At 37.2% G+C, this 21,329-nt stretch overlaps 2 protein-coding genes across 4 annotated transcripts in view; one reads left to right on the top strand and one right to left on the bottom strand.

Moving 5' to 3' along the window:
* The window catches only part of LOC110448984 (eukaryotic translation initiation factor 1-like), a 7,296-nt gene extending 4,826 nt beyond the window's left edge, over positions 1 to 2,470 (bottom strand). The window contains exon 1 of the mRNA XM_021495546.1: positions 2,289 to 2,470. Coding sequence (XP_021351221.1) covers positions 2,289 to 2,322 — 34 coding nt within the window. The 5' untranslated portion in view covers positions 2,323 to 2,470. The remainder of the gene's footprint in view (positions 1 to 2,288) is intronic.
* Positions 2,471 to 2,976: 506 nt separating this feature from the next.
* LOC110448982 overlaps positions 2,977 to 21,329 on the top strand; it is a 75,987-nt gene continuing 57,634 nt past the window's right edge. For all 3 annotated transcript variants that reach the window (XM_021495545.1, XM_021495543.1, XM_021495544.1), the window contains exon 1: positions 2,977 to 3,224. In XM_021495545.1, the coding sequence (XP_021351220.1) occupies positions 3,184 to 3,224 (41 nt within the window). In that variant the 5' untranslated portion in view covers positions 2,977 to 3,183. The remainder of the gene's footprint in view (positions 3,225 to 21,329) is intronic.

Below are 21,329 nucleotides of genomic sequence, written 5' to 3'. Positions count from 1 at the left end.
AGAACTTACATGGAACGGAGCTTAAATTGAACAACTACATTTTCGTAATAGTATGGGGAAACGCACCGAGATGTCGAAACGTAATGTCGTAAGTTGATCGGCGATTCTCTGGCATAGGAATTTGGCTAAACTTTTTTTGTTAACGGTTACCTATTTAATAATACTTTTCACATAAACTCACATAACAACACATTATGTATCTTTTATTAATGTTTGACATAAATAAATTTGTTGACCGTCATTTGTCTTAGAGTTCCGTGTATAATAAATAAGGGAAATAATCCAAGATGGCGATCTCCCAGAATCGTCGATCTTTTCCTGAAAAAAACTTGAAATTTTCTATACCTGTGTATTTTACGCACCCCCCACTTTGGGTATTAAATTTCTGAAAAAAAAGTGCGCAAATTACATGGGTTTTTACTGTACCCCAGTATTGCGATATACCCATTTTCCGATATATTGTGACAGCCCTACTGGGTTGCAAGTAAGGAGCCAGGACCCAAATCGGTTCACTTTTTGCAAAAATAGTTTGAAATAAATAAATGTGTCAACAGATCAGTTATAACAATGACTGCTTCCATCCCTGGATGGGCATATTGTAACACTCATACAATCCAGTCTGGGTATCCCCTTGCAAAGCACTCGCCCAGTGCTTGAAACAGTCTGTTCAAGTTCAAGTTCTTTATTCACCAAAAGTCTTAAGACTTATAGGTACAAAGTAATCATGATACATTGTACATGTATATATGTTATAGGAGAGTGACTATAAGCATACAAGTGCAAACTAAACAAAGAACATAATACAAAAGCACAAAAATTATAAATACGTGTAGCTAATTAATCAATTTCGCCGCTTAGTGGCTAGATATAAATATTTACCTAGATTTGACAACTCTTTGACATTATTTACAGATAAAAGTTGGACAAGTTTGTAAACAGAGGGACTCTTATAATAATACTTCTTTATATACTTTAACCTCAAATCATTATAAAAAGGACATACAAAAATGAAATGAAATTCGTCCTCGACGTCTCCCAAATCACATTTGCTACAGTTTCTATTTCTGCGAATGATATTATTGTGTCTACCCTGTCTGTGCTTGAAACAGTCTGAAGAATCTCCTAGAAGAGATGAAAGTACTGAAGACTCGTTAAGAATATATATATATATATACTATGAAACAGGGTTTTTACAGGCCTTGAAAAGGCCTGTCCCTCAACTGAGGAATAATCCTGCAGTTATGCGACGTAACCTTGTTCACAACATGCGTATGAGAGAAACTCCACAGTACCACCTGACTAAGTAACAGGGTAACAGTTGTCCGCTCGTGGAAGACTGATCACCAAATTATATATATTTTCAATAAATTCTCAGCATAACTATGCAAGCTTCTACATACTTATCTATCTCAAACTTTACTATAACTGCTTACTAATAAATAACGCTGTTGGTAGCCCTCTTAGCTTTTTGGAAAGCTAATACTTGTGTAACTTTAGAATTACAAATGGTGCATGGCTATCGATAGGCATAGCCATGCACCATTTTTTGTCTACAGATGATTAGTTATTAAGTTCAAACATCACTAGAAAACGTAATTAAAACTCAAATGTCGGTGTTTGTTTACGTTTTTAGAAAAAAGGCCTGTGCGTCGACCATGTATTCTGTTTTGGACTAAAGGAATAAATCCACAATATAGAAATACTTTTTGTCATACAAATTCTTAAGGTCATAATAAATTGTTTATATGATGACGAAAAAATATTCATTTGAAGCGTAAGATACTGCAAAATTCAAGCCTTGATCCGATTTGGGTCCCGACATTCGCAAAACCGGAGACACTGATTGGTGACTTCAGAGCGTTCTACAAATATCTAAAGTGAGTCCCGGGTGCTAAGTTTGTAGGAACACCCATTGATATTCTTCCTTAGATACAACCTTAAATGGATCTAATTCCTCCTCAGATTTTTCAATGATTTAATACAATGGTGGTTCGGTGATCCGATTTGGGTACTGTCACCTTACAGAATACAGGGATAAACAAAACGGTAGTACAGACACTGTCGGTAAAACCGATAGATTTAAAGGATAAAAGGGTGTATTGATTTGTCATTAGCAAATTAAGACATCAACTTGGGCAATATCAAGATACAAATTTTAATCTGATACCATCTACACTGTATGTATTTGTAGATAGTCTAACATTTGACTACTAATGGCTGACGCGTACGCTATATTTACAAATTACTTCCGGTAAAAAAATGGCACAATATAACATATCTATACTTACCTAATGGAGTCGAAAATTGAGCGTTGATGTTCATAAAACCCTTTTAAAGTGATCTGCCAAAGAAAAAATATGGGAACACCTGTTTTGGTGTTGATGATTGAGGATTTTTAAGGATGGTTTTCCTTCTACGTTACGAACTCAAAATGGCCTTCACCGTCAACAAACAGGCATCATTTTTCAAATTCACGTAGAAAAGGTTAACATTGATTTCGAGGAAGATTCTTTCAAAGAAAGAATTTGTATGCTGATTTCTTGAAAGAAATAAACAAAATAAAAAAGAAGTGATGAAAAACATTCTTGCCCGGATGTACTATTTTAAAGTACCCCAAAAGGTACACAATTCTGTGTTTATGCATTATGCAATGTTTAATCATAAAATGTATGGGTACTGCTAGGAAATGACTGAATATTTCGTACTTGCCAAATGTTAAAATACATTTTTTTCTTACACGAAATATCGCAATATCATCCAGGTGATGAGCATTTGCTTTTGATATTTATAATAAATTACCCTGTGGGCGCCCCTGAAGGAAACCCCCAATGTGCTTGTTTTATGCTTGTGAGAGCTGTGGGAAGAGAACTCGATAAGGATATACTGCAAGTATACACAAAAAGACCGAAATCAACAACTTAATTGCTGTATTATTGTAATTGTATGTATCTATTGATGTCGTTTTGATATAAGCAGGTGCCGTCAAGGAGAAAGCGAGGAGAAAAAGGAACAGAAACATCGAGAGAGAGTTGGTGCACATTGCAATCGACAACGCTCAATGGCTGTCCTGACCGAGTGGTTCCAAACAAGAGCGGCAAGACTTTGCTGTTAGACAAACTGCTTTTGTCACTTCCCAGTCTTCGTATCAACATAACATGTTCGCCGGGTAACGGTGACTCGACAATGTCAGAATCAGACGTCTACGATCCGTCTTGTCCCACCGAGTAAGTATGATTTTTAGCCGACATGACGAATATTATCATGATTATCATAAAGCTAGAATCTGTGTTCCAGCTCTTGATTCGCCTGAGCGACGAAAGCATTTTGCACAGATCCTAGCTTGACGTGCGTGTATCCAATATACGCTGATGATTAGATTTATAAACACTATTGCCGTCGGTATACCAGCTGTTTTTCTCATTTGCTATTTCATTGGATAGTGTGACACTGACACTAGCTGACTAGTAAATGTTGTGGTTTCTTTGAAACAAAATTCATTTTACAAAGCCTGATCAAACTCAACAGCCATGTTATCGCACTATTGGTTACAGTAGGCGATAACAATATCTTTCATCAAATAGTTTGACTAATGGTGTTGTGATTCATGTACATGTGGGTATGAAGATGTTGAATAAATTTGCAGGTCAATTATATTGGTAGTTTGGCAGAGCATGAATAATTTCTCTTTAAATTTACAATCATATACCACTTAAATATCATCGGAAATGGGAATACTTCACAAATCATTTAGTACAATTCTTTTAATCTGTTAATAGATTTTACATGATTTTCAGTTAAGTGTATAAATACAGTTATGTCGAACAAAAATATTGTTTCTGTATTCATGGAAATTTTAAAGACATTATGCTGCTAAGACTTGGTTTTATATCATTACCACTGAGTGGGGTGTAGCAATGAGGATTTGATTTATGTTGATATGTTCCAAACTCTTTGTATTTTACGTTACACTTTCAGTTTCAATTTCAATAATATTTTAACATCGTATGATCACTATGTGAGTGTTCAAGGTCTTTAGCAAAACTATATATATATTTTTTCTTAATTTATTGTGTAACAGTTTATGTTTTTCATTGATACAGTTTGATTACCGGAAATATGATCTGTAGAAATTTTTTTTGCTAGTAAAAATCAAATAGTTAAAAAGATAGTTTTCTATTATTCTTAACAGCTTTCAATAATTTACATAATGTAGATTGTAGGACGTCAATTGTCATTTTGTAGATTTGATATGTAACTGTGGATATATGTAGGGCAATCAGTTTGGTCAGTGATACTGTTCATGGACTTAAGCAGATCTGCATACACTATTTTTGAGCTGTTGGTTGAAATTGAGGAAGCAAGTTTGCAGTTTTATAGATGTACCTTGTACCTCATGATATCAGATAAGGCTAAAAACCCATCCATCTACATCACATGTTTATTTAAACTGTACAAATGATAAAATTAAAATAAACAGATACATTTTTACTGTAAATAAATTTTGAATAAAACAAATTCAGCATGTCAGTTACATTTTATCTATATTTGCAAGGAAAAAACTGAGAGTGGAACAACAATACAAAGAATTGCATTCTACTTATTCTACAGGTTATGCTGTTTCCCCCGAAAGGAATATTCTAGATCTAAATATATGGCCCAATTTTAGACAAATTTGATTTCTAGCAGAACTTTGTTTCTGGTTTCTCAATTTTCAGAAATTAATTGTGAAACATATTAGTTTTAGGCTTTCAAACTTGCCATTCCCAGTTATTTCAGGAAATAGTTTGATACTCATTTCATCTTGATTGTTTATAATATAAAGGAAATAAAACAATCAATTGAAAAATCCAAGGGAGATCACTTTGGGGATCTGACTATTTAGTGTTGTATTGTTTTATTACAGGGGCATATTTAAGGGTTATTTTTGGCCTTTGTCTATGATAAAAGTTTATAATTATTTACTACTTTAAACATATGGACAGATTTGTTTTACATAATAATTGAAATCGTCATTTGCATCAGAATTTATTTCTGGATTTGCGCACCCCTATGGATTTTTTTTTTTCCAAAGACTTGGCAGTAGCAAAAATGTTTACCAGGAGTCCTTATTAAACTGAAGAATTTGTCAATTATTATTTTGCTAGTACACTGATTTGAACCTAAAAAGTAATAAAAAAATCTATAGTGTGATGCCATTTAGAAAATTAAATAATGTTCTCCAGAAACTCAATTGAAGAAAAAAGAAATCGAGGATCACAATGATATTAAAATAATCACAATGTGTTTCTCATACGAAAATATTTCTTAAACTCTAGCAAACACAAAAACACATATTTAGGAACAAGAGCCTAGAGGTATATATTTAAACATGATCTTACTCTCCCCAAAAAAACATCTTTTGAAGATCTTATGTTTGCAGAAATATTATCACAGTGTAATGTAAATTTCTATACTTGAACATTTCTCATCGGTTTCACTTCTCTTCAATTTCAAAAGCGGTCAGTTTGTCATTTTGATTAGAAAAGGGGCTTATCTGAAAGGCATCTAATAGAATGAACCACAGGATGTGCACAGGGAAAAGTATTGATTGTTTTTCTGAGGCCTGGATTTTTTTCTTTACTTGTCTGATGTTTTACTCCACAGTTGTAAATAGACTGCTCGGAGCCTTGTGCCTTTCAGGGCTACAATATTTCTTTTTGAGAGGATAAAAGATCAGAACAATAACAAGTAATGAAAAATATTGAATAAAAAATGTTTTAAATTAGCTTTGGAACTAATATTTTAGAGACCATCTTACTAATAGACCATCGTGTATATGTGGCAACCATGACGAAGATGTGGATCACTTCTTTCTATACTGCCCTAGGTTATAATCCAAAGACAAATATATCCAAGGCTGTTAGTCTCCTTGTCTCCGGAAAATTTAGACAAATTAGATAAATATATATATACATATATTTAAAGATTGGTATAATCATTTTCCAGCGTTTTTATGTTGCAACATTTTATAGGACATTGTCATTTGTAGTAATTTTATTACAATATATCGATGAAATAAGAATCATATACGATTTACGAATAAGAATATACCAATAAGATTTACGAAGAAAAGATTTCTGTGTGTCTTTTAGACAAGAATTATAAGTAGAAATAAAGCATACAAGTCTGGATAAAATGGCCTGAAAATATTTGCTAAGCATAGTTCCAAGTATTAAATCAAGTATCAATTGTTAAAATGTGTTTTTACTTCTGCAATATTTTTGTGAAATAAACAGCAGTTATAATGTATCTTTGAACTAATTTTGGTGGTATTTTGACACAGACAGCTGAGCTTGTCCTGTATTAATCTAACATTTAATTGAGAAAATGTAACAAAATCACAAATGGGCAGACATTGGTTTAGATAGATAATTGCGGATGGTTTCATTCTTAACTTTGCATAAAATTTTACTACAGCAAGTACATCTACTGAAATATTTATGGTAGGGGTGCTACAATAATTCTGTTAAAATATCGACATCCATGTAAATGTTCAAGTATCTGCATTTGAAGAAATGATAAAAAATGGTAATGTTGGCAGGGCTAGACACTATGGTAAATATTTTTGATCGGTAGTCCACAGGACTAGTTGAATAGATTATTTGCTAGTCCTACGCCAATGTAACTACCGGTAGTCCGAGATTTCCTAAAACTTACATCCAAAACATGAAATGGAAAAAGTAAACAACTGTATGGGATGTAAAAACCTTCTGCATGTATGTATTTCAATAGAAATATAGTGAAGTCCAAGAGGTTTTTGACAACTAAGATGCAATTTCCTGTATTTAAAGCAGTGTTTCGAGAGGAGTATTTCAATTTTGTAATCTGACAGTCAATTGCTAATTGTGATCAATAACATAACTTTCACAAGTCCAAAGGACCAGTTACATATGTACCCGGTAGATTAGTGGATTCACTAGTCCCTGCTGAAATCTACTAGTCTAGGACTAGTGACATATGTACCCGGTTGGTTAGGTGATTCACTAGTCCCTGCTGAAATCTACTAGTCTATGACTAAGTTACATATGTACCCGGTAGGTTAGGTGATTCACTACTCCCTGCTGAAATCTACTAGTCTAGGACTAGTGACATATGTACCCGGTAGGTTAGGTGATTCACTAGTCCCTGTTGAAATCTACTTGTCTAGGACCAGTTACATATGTACCCGGTTGGTTAGGTGATTCACTAGTCCCTGCTGAAATCTACTAGTCTAGGTCCAGTTACATATATGTAACCGGTAGGTTAGGGGATTCTCTAGTCCCTGCTGAAATCTACTAGTCTAGGAGCAGTTTCATATATGTACCCGGTAGGTTAGGGGATTCACTAGTCCCTGCTGAAATCTACTTGTCTAGGACCAGTTACATATATGTACCCGGTAGGTTAGGGGATTCACTAGTCCCTGCTGAAAGCTACTTGTCTAGGACCAGTTACATATATGTAACCGGAAGGTTAGGGGATTCACTAGTCCCTGCTGAAATCTCCTAGTCTAGGACTAGTGACATATGTACCCGGTTGGTTAGGTGATTCACTAGTCCCTGCTGAAATCTACTAGTCTAGGTCCAGTTACATATATGTAACCGGTAGGTTAGGTGATTCACTAGTCCCTGCTGAAATCTACTAGTCTATGACTAAGTTACATATGTACCCGGTAGGTTAGGTGATTCACTACTCCCTGCTGAAATCTACTAGTCTAGGACTAGTGACATATGTACCCGGTTGGTTAGGTGATTCACTAGTCCCTGCTGAAATCTACTTGTCTAGGACTAGTTACATATATGTAACCGGTAGGTTAGGGGATTCACTAGTCCCGGCTGAAATCTACTTGTCTAGGACCAGTTACATATGTACCCGGTTGGTTAGGTGATTCACTAGTCCCTGCTGAAATCTACTAGTCTATGACTAAGTTACATATGTACCCGGTAGGTTAGGTGATTCACTACTCCCTGCTGAAATCTACTAGTCTAGGACTAGTGACATATGTACCCGGTAGGTTAGGTGATTCACTACTCCCTGCTGAAATCTACTAGTCTAGGACTAGTGACATATGTACCCGGTTGGTTAGGTGATTCACTAGTCCCTGCTGAAATCTACTTGTCTAGGACTAGTTTCATATATGTACCCGGTAGGTTAGGGGATTCACTAGTCCCTGCTGAAAGCTACTTGTCTAGGACCAGTTACATATATGTACCCGGTAGGTTAGGGGATTCACTAGTCCCTGCTGAAATCTACTAGTCTAGGACTAAGTTACATATGTACCCGGTAGGTTAGGTGATTCACTAGTCCCTGCTGCAATCTCCTAGTCTAGGACTAAGTTACATATGTACCCGGGTGGTTAGGTGATTCACTAGTCCTTGCTGAAATATACTTGTCTAGGACTAGTTACATATGTACCCGGGTGGTTAGGTGATTCACTAGTCCTTGCTGAAATCTCCTTGTCTAGGCCTAGTTACATATGTACCCGGGTGGTTAGGTGATTCACTAGTCCTTGCTGAAATCTCCTTGTCTAGGCCTAGTTACATATGTACCCGGCAGGTTAGGTGATTCACTAGTCCCTGCTAAAATCTACTTGTCTAGGACTAAGTTACATATGTACCCGGGTGGTTAGGTGATTCACTAGTCCTTGCTGAAATCTCCTTGTCTAGGCCTAGTTACATATGTACCCGGTAGGCTAGGCGATTCACTAGTCCCTGCTGCAATCTCCTAGTCTAGGACTAAGTTACATATGTACCCGGCAGGTTAGGTGATTCACTAGTCCCCGCTGAAATCTACTAGTCTAGGACTAGTTACATATATGTAACCGGTGGGTTAGGGGATTCACTAGTCCCTGCTGAAATCTACTTGTCTAGGACCAGTTACATATGTACCCGGTTGGTTAGGTGATTCACTAGTCCTTGCTGAAATCTACTTGTCTAGGACTAGTTACATATGTACCCGGTAGGTTAGGTGATTCACTAGTCCCTGCTGAAATCTACTAGTCTAGGACTAGCAGACTTGTGTTAGTTTTTACCCATGGATGCTATACAGGATTCAATAGATGTTCCTGAATTATTGCATTTCTGGAAAAGCTTGTAGATTGGGCTCGTGGATTTTATTGATTTTGATGATACTTGTATTGACTTAAAATTTGCAACAAAACACTTTTGTTGTTATGGAGGACATCTGTGGTATTGATTAGAGCTATCATTATTAGGTCAGCGTGGGTATATAGACAGTCTGAACGGGTCTGTACAGATACAGATTTACTGTAGTCCCGTGTCTGTACAGATATAGATTTACTGTAGTCCTGTGTCTGCACAGACAGATTTACTGTAGTCCTGTGTCTGTACAGATATAGATTTACTGTAGTCCCGTGTCTGTACAGATATAGATTTACTGTAGTCCTGTGTCTGTACAGATATAGGTTTACTGTAGTCCTGTGTCTGTACGGATATAGATTTACTGTAGTCCCGTGTCTGTACAGATATAGATTTACTGTAGTCCCGTGTCTGTACAGAAATAAATTTACTGTAGTCCTGTGTCTGTACAGACATAGATTTACTGTAGTCCTGTGTCTGTACGGATATAGATTTACTGTAGTCCTGTGTCTGAACAGATATAGATTTACTGTAGTCTTGTGTCTGTACAGATATAGATTTACTATAGTCCTGTGTCTGTACAGATATAGATTTACTGTAGTCCTGTGTCTGTACAGATATATCGATTTACTGTAGTCCTGTGTCTGTATAGATATAGATTTACTGTAGTCCCGTGTCTGTACAGATATAGATTTATTGTAGTCCTGTGTCTGTTAGGATATAGATTGTCTGTAGTCCTGTGTCTGTGCGGATATAGATTGTCTGTAGTCCAGTGTCTGTACAGATATCATAGATTTACTGTAATCCTGTGTCTGTACAGATATCATAGATTTACTGTAGTGCCGTGTCTGTACAGACACAGTACTACAGTAAATCTATTTCTGTACAGACACAGTACTACAGTAAATCTATATCCGTACAGACACAGGACTAAAGTAAATCTATATCTGGACAGACACAGGACTATAGTAAATCTATCTCTGTACAGACACAAGACTACAGTAAATCGATATGTCTGTACAGACATAGATTTACTGTAATCCTGTGTCTGTACAGACATAGTTTTACTGTAGTCCTGTGTCTGTTCGGATATAGATTGTCTGTAGTCCAGTGTCTGTACAGATATAGATTTACTGTAGTCCTGTGTCTGTACATATATAGTTTTACTGTAGTCCTGTGTCCGTACGGATATAGATCTACTGTATTCCTGTGTCTGTACAGACATAGTTTTACTGTAGTCCTGTGGCTGTACAGATATAGATTTGCTGTAGCCCCGTGTCTGTACAGATCTAGATTTACTGTAGTCCAGTGTCTGTACAGATATATCGATTTACTGTAGTCCTGCGTCCGTACAGATATAGATCTACTGTAGACCTGTGTCTGTACAGATAGAGATTTACTGTAGTCCCGTGTCTGAACAGATATAGATTTACTGAAGTCCTGTGTCTGTACAGATATAGATTTACTGTAGTCCTGTGTCTACAGATATAGATCTACTGTAGTCCTGTGTCTGTACAGATATAGATTTACTGTAGTCCCGTGTCTGTACAGATATAGATTTACTGTAGTCCTGTGTCCGTACAGATATAGATCTACTGTAGTCCTGTGTCTGTACATACATAGATTTACTGTAGTCCCGTGTCTGTACAGATATAGATTTACTGTAGTCCCGTGTCTGTACAGATATAGATTTACTGAAGTCCTGTGTCTGTACAGATATAGATCTACTGTAGTCCTGTGTCTGTACAGATATAGATTTACTGTAGTCCTGTGTATGTACAGATATAGATTGACTGTAGTCCCGTGTCTGTACTGATATAGATTTACTGTAGTCCTGTGTCTGTACAGACATAGATTTACTGTAGTCCTGTGTCTTTACAGACATAGATTTACTGTAGTCCCGTGTCTGTACAGATATAGATTTACTGAAGTCCTGTGTCTGTACAGATATAGATCTACTGTAGTCCTGTGTCTGTACAGATATAGATTTACTGTAGTCTTGTGTCTGTACAGATACAGATTGACTGTAGTCCCGTGTCTGTACAGATATAGATTTACTGTAGTCCTGTGTCTGTACAGACATAGATTTACTGTAGTCCTGTGTCTTTACAGACATAGATTTACTGTAGTCCCGTGTCTGTACAGACAACACCGTTACAGTTTGTGTAGATGTTAGGGAGTTTTTGTTGGAATGATTCATGATTTCAAGTCTATCTCCCTGCTTCATGCTAACATTAGATGAAGTCTCCTGATACTTGGTCTCGTGGCTGTGTCTGCATCATCACTGGTTTACTCTCAAGCCTGCTCATGGCCTCTGGGGACTAGACATTAAATATTCAGGTTTGAAGGGAGGTAATAACTAAATCCAGGGTTAGACACTAAATTTTTTGTTTTTTGCTTCATAGTCCACAGGACTAGTTGAATAGATTATTTACTAGTTCTTTGTCAATATAACTAGTCCAAGATTTCCTGATAAGGAAACATCACGATCTACATCACGAAACATCAAAAGTAATTAACTGTAGGGGACTTAAAATAACAACCGCCATAAAAATATCGGGAAGTTTTAGGAACATTTTGACAATTATCGTGCAATATAATATTATTTGAAGAAGTTTTCCAAATTTTAAAAAGGTATATATATCCCTATTTGCTAATCATATTTTTCACAAGTCCAAAGGACCAGTTAGGTTAGGTGATTCACTAGTCCTTGTTGAAATCTACTAGTCCAGGACTAGCTGCCTAGTGTTAGTGTCGACCCCTGAATTCTTCAACTGGGGTCTGTTTTTTTGTAAGGGGCTATCTACAATAGCTTTGAGGATTTCATTATGTATTTCCTAAAAATGATTATATATCAGTTGGCTGTAATTTAAGGGTAACCAATGCTTGATTATAAATTTCAATCAACTTCAAACAAGTTACACATCAGATAAACTATTCTAATTAAGGCTGGAATGTAACATTGTGTGGTCATATTTGAGTTGAGTGCTCAGTTTTACTGCGGAATGCAGGCTGTTTCCCTAGCTTAAAAGTGTATGATTTTCCCAAAATGACCAAAAACTGATAAAGGAACAGGATGTTGTAAAATTTAGGTAACACAAACACTGGAGTTTCTCACAAACGATTACTTTGGAATGTTGATTGTTACCCATTCTGGGCGGGGCATTTCAGTTGAGTTGCAGAATTTTTATCTAGGATTGAAAATACTGCAAATATATATACACATAAATATACAAATATATATACACATATATATACAAATATATATATACACATATATATACATATATATATATATACATATATATACCGGTACACATATATATATCGTTCAACAAGGATTCTTCCATGTGCTATTTTATCTGGAGGTGTGTTTTCAAGGATACGTATGGAAAATTTGGTTACAGAATTTTATGTCAGGTAAACAATTTAGTTGTTATGGAGGTTTTGCTAGGCTTGAAAATATTTTCAGTTGATGCAGGACTTCATAGCCTTTGAGAGCATTTTGATAATCGCTTTAAGTGATTTTTCAAATGCTGGAATTAATTAAAGGGAGATAAATAAGCCTTCACAAAGTGAAGAAAATGTTCAGAAATTAAAATAGATTATGATAGCTGCCAAGCTGGGAAATGTTTATTTTTTTGAATGCAGTATGTTGTTGGTATTGGTTGTAGCTATATATATATTAATATAGTGTTTTATTGGCTGTGTAAAATTTGCAGAAGAAAATTGGGAATAGCAGACTTATAATTACTCAGTCCTAAAATACGCCTGTGTTTCAAAAAGTCTTACCTAGTAGCAGGGCTAGTGAAAATATTTATAAATTTGTGAGCTATAGTGCCTTAAATGAAATAGTACCCTGCTGATTAAGTGTTTAATTTACCTAGCTATCAAGAGGTAGGCCTTAAATGGATGGGGCAGAAACTGGCATTAACGCAAATATTTAATGGCTTCTGCTATTGGTACATGTACTGAGTATTGTAAACAGTGTTAGGTAGAACAAGACTAACTGCTCTCATTGAAAAAACATTGAAAAAAGATTGCAAGGTATTGTATATCTCAATTGCCTACTGGTGACCTTGTACAAGTGTTATTGCTATTAAGATGTAGGCTTCAACACTGCAATTCATAACAGTTGTTTCATGGAGACAGGGATATTAAGTTTAAAAAAGGACAGTTTCTAGGATGTGGTTTTGTTAAAATAGAAGAAGGTCTGTCAATGGATAAAAAATTATTTTTTCATCAAAATCATTTTCCAAGCCAATTGAGGTTGGTATCGGTCTGATATGGCTGCTGTTATCCTAGACTAGTTTCTGTCCAGCTGTACTAGTGCCTATACACAATCAGAGAGATGCCACACATTAAGGCTGCTGTTATCCTAGACTAGTTTCTGTCCAGCTGTGCTAGTGCCTATACACCATCAGAGAGATGCTAGCCATGTATGGGTGCTGTTATCCTAGACTAGTTTCTGTCCAGCTGTGCTAGTGCCTATAAACCATCAGAGAGATGCCACACTTATATGGCTGCTGTTATCTTAGACTAGTTTCTGTCCAGCTGTGCTCGTGCCTATACAACATCAGAGAGATGCCACACATATATCGCTGCTGTTATCTTAGACTAGTTTCTGTGCAGCTGTTCTAGTGCCTATAAACCATCAGAGAGCTGCCACACTTATATGGCTGCTGTTATCCTAGACTATTTTCGGTCCAGCTGTGCTAGTGCCTACACACCATCAGAGAGATGGTAACCATGTATGGCTGCTGTTATCCTAGACTCTTTTCTGTCCAGCTGGGCTAGTGCCTACACACCATCAGAGAGATGCTAACCATGTATGGCTGCTGGTATCCTAGACTAGTTTCTGTCCAGATGTGCTAGTGCCTATACACCATCGGAGAGATGCCACACATATATGGCTGCTTTTAACCTAGACTAGTTTCTGTCCAGCTGTGCTAGAGCCTATACACCATCAGAGAGATGCTCGCCATGTATGGGTGCTGTTATCCTATCAGAGAGATGCTAACCATGTATGGCTGCTGTTATCCTAGACTCTTTTCTGTCCAGCTGGGCTAGTGCCTACACACCATCAGAGAGATGGTAACCATGTATGGCTGCTGTTATCCTAGACTCTTTTCTGTCCAGCTGGGCTAGTGCCTACACACCATCAGAGAGATGGTAACCATGTATGGCTGCTGTTATCCTAGACTCTTTTCTGTCCAGCTGGGCTAGTGCCTATATATATATACACCATCAGAGAGATGCTAACCATGTATGGGGGCTGTTATCCTAGACTAGTTTCTTTCCAGCTGTGCTCGTGCCTATACACCACCAGAGAGACGCCACACATATATGGGTGCTGTTATCCTAGACTAGTTTCTTTCCAGCTGTGCTCGTGCCTATACACCACCAGAGAGATGCCACACATATATGGATGCTGTTATCCTAGACTAGTTCCTGTCCAGCTGTGCTAGTGCCTATATATATATACACCATCGGAGAGAGGGTAACCCTGTATGGGAGCTGTTATCCTAGACTAGTTTCTTTCCAGCTGTGCTCGTGCCTATACAACGCCAGAGAGATGCCACACATATATTATACACCATCAGAGAGATGCTAGCCATGTATGGGTGCTGTTATCCTATCAGAGAGATGCTAACCATGTATGGGGGCTGTTATCCTAGACTAGTTTCTTTCCAGCTGTGCTCGTGCCTATACAACACCAGAGAGATGCCACCCATATATGGCTGCTGTTATCCTAAACTAGTTTCTGTCCAGCTGTACTAGTGCCTAAACACCACCAGAGAGATGCCACACATATATTATACACCATCAGAGAGATGCTAACCATGTATGGGGGCTGTTATCCTAGACTAGTTTCTTTCCAGCTGTGCTCGTGCCTATACAACGCCAGAGAGATGCCACACATATATGGGTGCGGTTATCCTAGACTAGTTTCTGTCCATCTGTGCTAGTGCCTATACACCATCACAGAGATGGCACACATATATGGCTGCTGTTATATTAGCCTAGTTTCTGTCCAGCTGTGCTAGTGCCAATACAACATCAGAGAGATGCCACACATATATGGATGCTGTTATCCTAGACTAGTTTCTGTGCAGCTGTTCTAGTGCCTATAAACCATCAGAGAGATGCCACACATATATGGCTGCTGTTATCCTAGACTAGTTTCTGTCCAGCTGTGCTCGTGCCTATACAACACCAGAGAGATGCCACACATATATGGGTGCTGTTATCCTAGACTAGTTTCTGTCCAGCTGTGCTAGTGCCAATACACCATCAGAGAGATGCCAAACATATATGGCTGCTGTTATCCTAGCCTAGTTTCTGTCCAGCTGTGCTCGTGCCTATACACCATCAGAGAAATTCCCCACATATATGGCTGCTGTTATCCTATATGGCTGCTGTTATCTTAGACTAGTTTCTGTCCACCTGTGCTAGTGCCTATATATATATACACCATCAGAGAGATCCCACACATATATGGCTGCTGTTATGCTAGACTAGTTTCTGTTCAGCTGTACTAGTGCCTCCACACCAACAGAGAGATGCTAACCATGTATGGGTGCTGTTATCCTAGACTAGTTTCTATCCAGCTGTACTAGTGCCTATACACCATCAGCGAAATGCCCCACATATATGGCTGCGGTTATCCTAGACTAGTTTCTGTCCAATCCTAGACTAGTTTCTGTCCAGCTGGACTAGTGCCTATACACCATCAGAGATATGCCACACATTAAGTCTGCTGTTATCCTAGACTAGTTTCTATCCAGCTGTACTAGTGCCTATACCCCATCAGAGAGATGCCACACATTAAGGCTGCTGTTATGCTAGACTAGTTTCTGTCCAGCTGGACTAGTGCCTATACACCATCAGAGGAATGCCCCACATATATGGCTGCTCTGTTATCCTAGACTAGTTTCTGTTCAGCTGTACTAGTGCCTCCACACCAACAGAGAGATGCTAACCATGTATGGCTGCTGTTATCCTAGACTCGTGTCTGTCCAGCTGTGCTAGTGCCAATACACCATCAGAGAGATGCCCCACATATATGGCTGCTGTTATCCTAGCCTAGTTTCTGTCCAGCTGTGCTCGTGCCTATCCACCATCAGAGAGATGCTAGACATATATGGCTGCTGTTATATATGTGTGTTCTGGCTGCAGGTTATGCCCAGGCACACAACAAATTAACCTAGACTAGTTTCTGTCCAGCTGGACTAGTGCCTATACACCATCAGAGGAATGCCCCACATATATGGCTGCTGCTGTTATCCTAGACTAGTTTCTATCCAGCTGTACTAGTGCCTATACACTATCAGAGAGATGCCACACATATACGGCTGCTGTTATCCTAGACTAGTGTCTGTCCAGCTGTGCTAGTGACAATACACCATCAGAGAGATGCCACACATTAAGGCTGCTGTTATCTTAGACTAGTTTCTGTCCAGCTGTGCTAGTGCCAATACACCATCAGAGAGATGCCAAACATATATGGCTGCTGTTATCCTATATGGCTGCTGTTATCTTAGACTAGTTTCTGTCCAGCTGTGCTAGTGGCTACATATATATACACCATCAGAGAGATGCTAACCATGTATGGGTGCTGTTATCCTAGACTAGTTTCTTTCCAGCTGTGCTCGTGCCTATACAACGCCAGAGAGATGCCACACATATATGGATATATGGCTGCTGTTATCTTAGACTAGTTTCTGTCCAGCTGTACTAGTGCCTATACACCATCAGAGAAATGCCCCACATATATGGCTGCTGTTATCCTAGACTAGTTTCTGTCCAGCTGTGCTCGTGCCTATACACCATCAGAGAGATGCTAGACATATATGGCTGCTGTTATATATGTGTGTTCTGTCTGCAGGTTATGCCCAGGCACACAACAAATTAACTCATTCACCCCTGAAGATAATTTGAACTCTTCCAATTGAAAGATTGGAATAGTCCACTATGAAATTTCAGGGGTGAAGGAGTAAACAGATCCTTATATATGTCTAGAGTGTGTTAAGGTACCTATCTATCCAGTCACTTTTAACTCTGTCGTGGCTACAGCTATCAATTAGAACTGATGTTTATATTTTTACCTTAGAGCTTGGTTTCATTATTGATTGATTTTCTCCCTTTGAGCTTTAATTATATTCAACTTATAGAATTTTTTGACATTAGTTACATGCCCATCAAAAATTTTGACAGGACATAGTCTGGTATTATGGTACAGGAAGCATCAGTCCGCCCATCCACGTAACCTAATATCATCGGAATTTGTTGAAACTTGGTATGAATGTACAATATACGAAGACTGAGGCTAAGTTCGAAGTTGAGCAAAGTCTGCATGTTATTAATTAGCATACTGTATGTACTCTGATTGGTTGACGGTTTCTACACCAATATATTTTGTGTTTTGGTATAATCTACCTGTCTGCTCTCATACGTAGGTAGACCTCCACTGTTTTCAACATCTTGCTGACCATTGGTCAGATGTTGATATTTCTAGGATAATTTGTAGTGAAAATCAGTGTTGATATTCGGAATATTTACATAAAGATTCAGTTACTGTTTACAAGATTGTCATACTTTTCACTGTGTTTGCATTAACTCTGTTCTTGTTTTCAAATTGAACATCAAGCATAACAGTTGCAAGCCTCAAGGACTCGAGATATTTCAACATTAAGTATATTACTGGCTGCTTTTGACCCCATAAATTTATGAATTGGCTAGATCTGACACCGGTATAATGACAGTCCCTGTTTGGGTTAGGGTTAGGGGTTAGGGTTACCGTATGTGGGCCAAAATGCTTTTATTACAAGTCACAAAAGCAGGAGGGTACAATTCCTCTAGCCCGATACCTGGGACTACCAAGCAGTAGATTTTATGTATGGGCTAGTAAAACAAATCAGTATTTATTATGAAAATATGGTTTGGGCTTGTCAAAGAACGTGTATACTTGTTCTCTAAATATGAAATTGAACACCCCAGAAAGGATTTAAAATATATAACTTGGTACATTGCAATTCTGCATGGTGAGTGTATATTGCCAGGCTTTCTGAGAATTTTAACTTCCTAGTTCTATATAAAGTCTATTTATGGTAACATGCATTACACATCTGCACAGTGTTTTGTGTGTGTTTGGGGGAGGGGTATTATATCTTATATAGACACAAAGTTTTGTCGAGAGATTCTTCATGGCAAAATCTGAAAAAAATCCAAAACTTATTTGTATTTCTCTAACTTGACAATATCATCACAAAGATACACAAGATAAAAAAAAATGAAGAAAAAGATAGGGGTTTATAGCCCCACTAAATTACATTGTTTTTTGATACATGTACCGACAAAAATATTTTCAAATTAAAGGTTGGCCTGTATGTAATAAAATCCTAATAGAATGGGAAAGTATGTTGGTTGCATAAAAGCTAAAAAAATAAATAACTGAAGAACTTAAGTGCAATTTGTATGATAGGGTCTATTAATAGCCTTATACAAAACAGATAACATCTTTTTATGTGTGTACATGTTTTAATATCTGTACTCGACACTTGAAGAATGCATTCATAAATCCTAGTAGGCTTAGCCCTGTATTTACTAATACTTTGTGTATGCATGTTCAAGTTAAATTCCTTGTCTTGGAGAAATATTTAGGGCCTCACATTAGAGATTTAGTGTTTCTTAGGTCAAGGTTAAGGTCACTGTTTCTAAAATTGACCTTGGGGGTTATGATCAGGTGCATGGCAGATCCCTTGCTGACATGTCGGTGTCCTAATTTGTAACTGAAATGAAATACATGCACATATATATGCATATAATTAGTTGTAGGTTTTTATGCTACACATAGTGGCTGGTTGCAAAGGCCCTATAGTTATATAACCATGAATAATAATTTGTGAACCGCTTTGAGGTGACCTATGACCTCGGTTGTGATCAAGCGCTATATAAGTTAATTATCATCATTATTAGTGTACTCAGTACATTGATAATGGTATTGTTTATATGAAATCAGAATAACTCATGGATGCAAAAACTATGTTCCATTTATCAACTGGTAGAAAATAGAACAATGAAAATTTTCTATTGTGTTATACTTTAAAACCTGTAAATAATAACATACTATTGTGTGTTAGAATGTTAAACCCATGAGGGCTTTGTCATACATACAATCAATTGTGTTTGTATATTTTCTCATTCAGAAACGCAGAAGTAGATTTCCAGGTATCAACAGTATGGAGTGAGTGGGTACTGTTCGAATGAAAGAAAGTATCTAGGACAAAATATGCAGTAACTAGAGGATAGATAGATTTTGAAAGTTTGTGTAAGTCCCAATAAAGACGTAGAGGCTTCATCAGGGGGGAAAACAAAGGGTAGCCTGCTAGTCTGAGACTGGAGAAATCTCCAGATGGTCTACAGGTTCTAAAACCCACTAGCCTGCTAGTCTGAGACTGGAGAAATCTCCAGATGGACTAGAGGATCTAAAACCCACTAGCCTGCTAGTCTGAGACTGGAGAAATCTCCAGATGAACGAGAGGTTCTAAAACCCACTAGCCTGCTAGACTGAGACTGGCGAAATCTCCAGATGGTCTAGAGGCTCTAAAAACCACTAGCCTGCTAGTCTGAGACTGGATAAATCTCCAGATGGTCTAGAGGCTCTAAAACCCACTAGCCTGCTAGTCTGAGACTGGAGAAATCTCCAGATGAACTAGAGGTTCTAAAACCCACTAGCCTGCTAGTCTGAGACTGGAGAAATCTCCTGATGGACTAGAGGTTGTAAAACCCACTAGCCTGATTGTCTAGTCAAAGTTTGATATTACTGATGTTAAATAGTATTGGGTTTGTGGAATTAACACATGGACTAGAGGTTGTAAAACCCACTAACCTGATTATCTAGTCAAAATTTGATATTACTGATGTTAAATAATATTGGGTTTGTGGAATTAACACATGGACTAGTGGAATTAGAAACTATCGGCCCGTCTGACTAGTGGATTTGAACATTAATTTCTAGCCCTGATGGTGTTTTAAATGACCATATAAAATAGAGGGATTACTATTACCACCCCTATCGAGAAAAAAGTAACAAGCATTATTCATAATTTCAATTGTACATGTATATTCCTGTAGTGGCTGAGAATTACTGCATGTAGAAAATCTTAGAAACATGATTCATGATCTAAAAATAGGTATATAATGGCTGGCTGCCTGTCTGGGCTGTTGTTGGCCATTCAGGCTGTATTCCTGATTTGTAGGATCTGTGAACCAGTTATTGTTTAATTAGTGTGGCTGTGTTTCCATTTTAGTTTAGTTACTATAGACAGGTGTATTTTAGATTGGAAATTTATTCAGGATTCTGATTTTTTAAGGTAGAAAAAGCTCTGCAAATTATCACTTACAAACATGCTTCATGTAAGTTGAGTTTGACTTGTAATTTTCTTTTCTGACAAGTCACAGAGCAAATAATATTTTCAGTTGAATTTAAGTCAGATTTTCTCTTACACCTAACACGTTCCATATTCTACACCAATAATTAGTTTGGTTAAATTCAATCATGATATTTCAATCGGAACCATTTGAAAATACCTGGAACCTGTGTAAGTCTACCGTCCAGCCCTGAATATGCTGGAGATTGTACAGTGTACATTTATTGTTTGTTTGTGTGGTTTTACGTCTGCTCCGTTACCGAGTTGTTCGTTTATCTAGCAGACGACACAGACTTAATGTATTAATACTCTTGTATTTATATATATATATTAGTGACAAAAATTTACAGTATAACTGTCGTTGACCTCTGAAATGCGCCTGCCATCAGTAGATGTATCTGTCTCTTGATATAAGTTTTTAAAAAAAAATGTCAAGATCATTTGAAATAATTCTACTGGTAATAGGAAACAATAATTTAAAAAACCTAGTTAATTTGTACAAACCAGTTTTATATAACGAATTCATGACAACAGTACACAAACAAGCACCTAAATTGGACTGCACCGCAGACATACAAGTCAAAATGTTGCTTCAGCACGCTTATAGAAAAGAAAATCTATTTTAATCAATTTTTTTTTAATTTTCAATCCTCGATTGAAATAATGATGAAATAAGAAAGATTTGGGAAAATTCAAAAACATCACCTAATGATTATACAAAAGATTTAAAAAAAATATGATAATTGTTGAATATTTCAGATTCTAGTTTTAATCCAATATTTAT

Source organism: Mizuhopecten yessoensis, unplaced genomic scaffold (genome assembly GCF_002113885.1).
Source record: "Mizuhopecten yessoensis strain PY_sf001 unplaced genomic scaffold, ASM211388v2 scaffold4411, whole genome shotgun sequence".
NCBI classification, from domain to species: domain Eukaryota; kingdom Metazoa; phylum Mollusca; class Bivalvia; order Pectinida; family Pectinidae; genus Mizuhopecten; species Mizuhopecten yessoensis.
This window is presented reverse-complemented; position numbering and strand designations above follow the sequence as displayed.